Source organism: Arachis hypogaea, chromosome 14 (genome assembly GCF_003086295.3).
Source record: "Arachis hypogaea cultivar Tifrunner chromosome 14, arahy.Tifrunner.gnm2.J5K5, whole genome shotgun sequence".
NCBI classification, from domain to species: Eukaryota; Viridiplantae; Streptophyta; class Magnoliopsida; order Fabales; family Fabaceae; genus Arachis; species Arachis hypogaea.
Window position 1 is genome coordinate 7,785,356 of NC_092049.1, and position 5,797 is coordinate 7,791,152.

The 5,797-nt window shown below is 32.2% G+C and overlaps 1 protein-coding gene across 1 annotated transcript; it reads left to right on the forward strand.

Moving 5' to 3' along the window:
* Positions 1-3,705: 3,705 nt before the first annotated feature.
* On the forward strand, positions 3,706-4,884 carry LOC112742172 (cullin-associated NEDD8-dissociated protein 1-like). Its single transcript, XM_072215463.1, has one exon. The coding sequence runs from the start codon at positions 3,770-3,772 to the stop codon at positions 4,643-4,645; it is 876 nt and encodes a 291-aa protein (XP_072071564.1). The 5' UTR covers positions 3,706-3,769; the 3' UTR covers positions 4,646-4,884.
* The last annotated feature ends 913 nt before the right edge of the window (positions 4,885-5,797 follow it).

Below are 5,797 nucleotides of genomic sequence, written 5' to 3' on the forward strand. Positions count from 1 at the left end.
ATACGGTTATTCAAGGTGGTTTTGATCCTATTAGCCAAAATCTTTGTTATGGTCTTGTAAGATACATTACAAAGAGAGATTGGGCGAAATTGATTCACAAACTCAGGGTGGTCCACTTTAGGAATGAGAGTCAGGAGAGTGTTATTCACATCCTTGATGCCGCTTGGGTTCCTCCATGAGTCCAATACAAAATTAATGACACTGCTTCCAACTACCTGCCAATTTTCTTTAAAGAATCCTGCCGGGAGTCCATCATCTCCGGGAGCTTTGAGGGATCCCATAGCAAAAATTGCATCCTCAATTTCCTTTTTGTTGACGAATTGAATTAACCCACTTATATCGGTTTATGGGCTTTTATGGCTCACTATTTTAATTTGAATATTCGATTATATTTCTCGACTTTTTCCTTTTTTCACTTTTTCTTGATGAGTAGACTTGTCAAATACCAACGTGTGGCATCGCTTTTCTTTTATACAAGAGTTTTGGTAATCATAGCCTTTGTTTATTTTTTAAGAAATTAAAAGTGATTTTTTTTTGTATGAATATTTCAATTTTAATTGTTTTAAAAGTGAACATGACCCTTCACAAAACTGTACCCTTTTTTTGTTTAATTAAATATTACTACTTTATTTTGATTGTATTTTTGTTTAATTGAAAAATATTACATGCATAAATAATTATATTTAAAATAATACTAAGTTCACTTTTATTTATTATCAATAAAATGTAAGTTCAATTCAAGTAGAGTCTAGCACTTATTTAGTGGAAAATAAATTTGAATTAAAAAAAACACACACACATACATACATATATATTACATAAATGATTCTGTTTAATTAGATTATATGATGCTAAACTCCGAAACTTACATAAGTATATTAAAATTAAATTAATTTTGTATATTATAAGATAATTGATCATAATCATGTTGAAATATTATTAACAAATGTTTTTTATTTTTTATGATATTTTTTAGTCTAATAGATTAAGAATCAATTTATCGTAAATTTAAATTTTATTTAAAAATTTTATTATTGGTCAATGAATTGATATATATATATATATATATATATATATATATATATATATATATATATATATATATATAAAAAGCAGAATTTGAATTAGAATTTGAATTTCTAACATTTATTTAGACATACGAAGGAGTTAACTATTCGACCAAATCCAAATTGATTATATTATTAGCAATTATGAGTTAAGCTCAATTTTGGTCTTTGAGATTAACGAGTTGTATTGTTTTAGTCCTTAATTTCTCAATTGTTACAATTTGATCTCTTAAATTTAAAAAAGTGCACAAATATAGTCCTCATGTATTTTCTGTTGCCCCGAACTCAATGCCATTAGTGACGTGGCTCAAGTATTGTTGTGATGCTAGACATATTAAAACGAATCTATACGCGTTTTGACGCTAAAAGACACTAAATGATGACGTTTGAGGGTTTGAACAATACTAAAATGTTATACCTTTCTCTTTTGAACCGTTAATTCTCAAACGACATCATTTAATATCTTCTTTAGCATCAAAATGCGTATAACATCGTTTTAATATATCAAATATGATAAGATTTGAATCACGTCACTAACAGTATTGAACTCTAATAACGAAAAGAATATACAAAAAATTATATTAATATACTTTTTTAAATTTTAAAAATTAAATTATAACAATTAAAAAATTATAGACTAAATTAATATAACTCACCAATACAAAAAAAAATCAAAACAGGGTTGGTAAGGATGTGTCCAAACTCCAATAAGAAGAATCTGGGTACCTTCTTTTATGCTTCCAAGAAAGAGCAAGCTATGGCCCACTTACCATCATCATCAAATTATCACCATTCACCGTGCCCAACAGGTTAGAATGTTATTTATAATACATAAATAAATAAATAAAATAAGAAGAAAAGTCCCGGACCAAAAAAAAGTTGAGAGTTTAACTAAGAATTTTAAAAATATATGTTAAAATAATTATTAGTAAATTTTATTTTTTAATTTAATAAAAATTATTATTATGCTTTATAGGACGTAAGAAGATTAGGTATTGCACATTACTTAAACTTTTCAATATTTTAAAAATTAAGTCTACAAGAATTACGAGAAATATTCATTTTGAGCCATACATATATATATATATATATATATATATATTATGGCAACGGTTATTTTATTTTCATTTATTTGGATAAATCTCGCACTTTTTAATTTAGATATAGAAAGGAGAATGGTGTAAGACGCAGTTATGAAGTGTATCGGTGTTTTACGCATCTGTAGTATCAGAAGCTAAAATTAGACCGTCCGATTTACAAGAGATATAAAAATTAGACCGTCCGATTTTTTGGTACACAAATCAGAAACTTCGATTTGTATACTGCAAATTTTTAAAATTTTTTAAACACAAATCGAAAGGTTCGATTTGTGTACATCCTACCATTTTAAAAAACACAAAAAATTATAGGCATGGATTCCTTACTCCTACTTTTTCGTAGGAGTATCATTAACCATCATCAAAATAATTACAAAATATACCCCGTTTTTTTTGTTTGAAAAAATTACTAATTAGATTTTGATCCCTCAAAGTTTTGGTTTCTTAACTTTTTCCCTCTTCTTTTTTATTTTAGATTCAGAGAACCCAAGTAGAATAGGAGTTCTGGACCATGTACCTTACAACTTGCGGAAGAGCTGTTCGTTACTATAGATGCATCTGATCTGAGCAGCGGATCATGATGCCGGGGAGTTGTTCACAGCGGAAGAAGTTGGGAAATGCTAGGTTTTTCTTCCAATTTCAATCACTGCCATTCTTTCATCCTCTTCCTCTTTTCGTTCGCTTATCCTCGCCGCCACAACATGCCTCAGACAACGCGAGGACTAATCCGCCGCCGCCGCGCAACCTGCTTCCGCGCCGCCACGCGAAACACCGTTTTTGCTCCTGCGAGCTTTTCCTCCTTCCACGAGCTTTTGCTCTGGTAGCTTCTCCTTATCCATTAACGTGCCTTCGCCTCCTCGATCTATTTCTCAATTTGCGTTCTAACTTCTCACTTTTAGATCTGTAACTAAATTCACATCCTCTTGTTCTAATTACATCAATGATTGTTATATGCTAGTTATTCTAATTACATCCTCTTTCAATAATGTTTTCGATTTTGTATTCACTCTTAATTATTTTTTCTAGCATTTCATCTTTCATGAGGCTTTGATAATTGACTCAATGCTCTTTATTGCTTATTTCTTCCTAGTAATTTCATGGAAGTTTTATTTCGGTTCATTTCTTGTGATGTGCTGTTATCAAATTACCGAATTTAGGGTTTTCCTCTTTTTGATTTTGGTTTTGGTTCCATCGAATTCTGATTTTGGTCCACTCCCTGCGATTGTTAATTTTGTGATTGTGCCACTACTTGATTGTTAATTTTGGTTTTGGTTCCATGGAATTTTAGTTTTCTTACTGATGCAGAGGTACATAAAGCAGAACAATGATGTTGCCCTCTGTGCACCAGAGATGGGTATCAATTTCTTTCACTTCTCTACGTTCTTCGTGCACATTATTACCTCATTACTTCTTTTTCCATTAGGTTCCATCAAGAAAATAATCATTGTTTTAATATAACCGATATGGTACTATTACTTGATTGATTGTGTCAAAAGCAATTAAGAATTAAGATACAGGAGTTTTAGATATAATTGAGATGCCAGCTGGAAAGTTCGAAGAGCAGCAGCCAAATGCCTAGCAGCATTGGTTGTTTCTCGCCCTGAAATGCTTTCAAAGCTATATCATGAGACTTGTCCCAAATTGATCGACAGATTTAAAGAGAGAGAAGAAAATGTCAAGATGGATGTATTTAATACTTTCATTGAGCTCTTGCGTCAAACTGGTAATGTAACTAAAGGACAGATTGATGCAAATGAAACGAGTCCTAGATGGTTGTTGAAGCAAGAAGTTTCAAAGATTGTCAAATCTATAAATAGGCAGTTGCGTGAGAAATCTATCAAGACAAAGGTTGGTGCGTTTTCTGTTCTGAAAGAACTGGTGGTTGTCTTGCCAGACTGTCTTGCAGACCATATTGGGTCACTCATTCCAGGAATCGAAAAAGCATTAAATGACAAATCATCTATATCAAATTTGAATATTAAAGCTCTTGTATTTACTAGATTGGTATTATCTTCACACTCTCCTGATGTTTTCCACCCATATATTAAGGCTCTTTCTGCTCCTGTTCTATTAGCTGTTGGTGAGCGATATTATAAGGTCATTGCTGAGGCCTTGAGGGTATGCGGAGAACTCATACGTGTTGTCCGCCCAAGCATTGAGGGATCTGGATTTGATTTCAGACCGTACGTCCATCCCATTTATAATGGCATTATGTCGCGCATAATAAACCAAGATCAGGATCAGGAGGTTAAGGAGTGTGCCATCTCTTGCATTGGCCTCATTGTGTCAACATTTGGTGATCATCTAAATGAAGAACTACCAGCATGCCTTCCTGTACTTGTTGAACGAATGAAAAATGAGATAACTCGTCTTACAGTTGTCAAGGCATTTGCTGTCATTGCTGCTTCTCCACTTCGAGTGGATCTGTCATGTTCTGGAGCATGTAATAGCAGAGTTGACTGCATTTCTACGAAAAGCTAATTGAGCACTAAGGCAGGCAACCTTAGGAACCTTAAATTCACTTATAGTTGCATATGGTGATAAGATTGGTTCTTCTGCATATGAAGTTATTATTGTAGAACCCTCGAGACTAATTAGTGATTCTGATTTACATATGACAGCTCTTGCCCTTAAACTCTGCTGCACGTTAATGAGTGACAAGATGTCCAGTCCTAATGTTGGTCTGGCTGTCAGAAACAAAGTTCTTCCTCAAGCTCTGACATTAATTAAAAGCTCCTTGCTTCAGGGGCAAGTCCTTTTGGCTTTACAGAATTTTTTTGCTACTTTAGTCTATTCTGCAAACACTATTTCTGCTAATGTAAAGATTTATGATTTGTTGATTGTATGAAAATATTTGAAGCTTGCATTGAAATTAATCAAAACCTATGAAATTAATCAAAGTTCTCTCTCTGTTTTTTTTTTTTTTTTGAGAAGTGGGGTTAGAATCCTCTTTTCCTTCTTCTCTTTGTCTTACTTCTTTTAGAAACTTATCAGAGTGCACAATATATTTCATTACCAATGAGATTGATTAATTTGATTTTTTCCTTCATTATTGCCTTGTGTTTGAAGGACACTTGTTTATCGAGGTTTTTCTCCTTGTGGTCATCCTTTTCTTGCTTTCCCAAAAAAGTTACAAGCCTCCTAAACGACCCTTAACAAACAAGGTTTGTTCAACAATACCCTGTGGTGAATTTTAATTATTTTTTTTGTTTAATTTTTTTTTCTAATTCTATGAAATATCTAAGTTTATTGTTGTTTTTAAAATCCATACTCAAATTATTCTTTGCATGAATAATAATGAGCTTTTAAGTTGAATCCATATGCTTATTGTTTTGCTGTTTGTTCTAGAGCAAGTAAATCTGAGAATAATCATGTTTTAGTATTTTGACTCTCTTTGAAAAATTGCTTAATATCTGCAGGAAATTGACGAGTTATGTGATGAATGGGTTCCTGAGCCACTTATTCCTTCTCTTAATGAAGAGTCGTATGCACCACCAGTGCTTGAGAAGTTATTGCATTTTCTTGTCTGGAGGCATCCTCATTTATTCTTTATTGATAAATATTTCTAACATATTATAACTTATCTCACTAATAAGAATCTTTGAAAAATCACACTACAAAAGTTGCCTACCC

Bases quoted from the DNA above. Each gene is read 5' to 3' on its own strand.
- LOC112742172 (XM_072215463.1), top strand. From the start codon at position 3,770: ATGCTTTCAAAGCTATATCATGAGACTTGTCCCAAATTGATCGACAGA.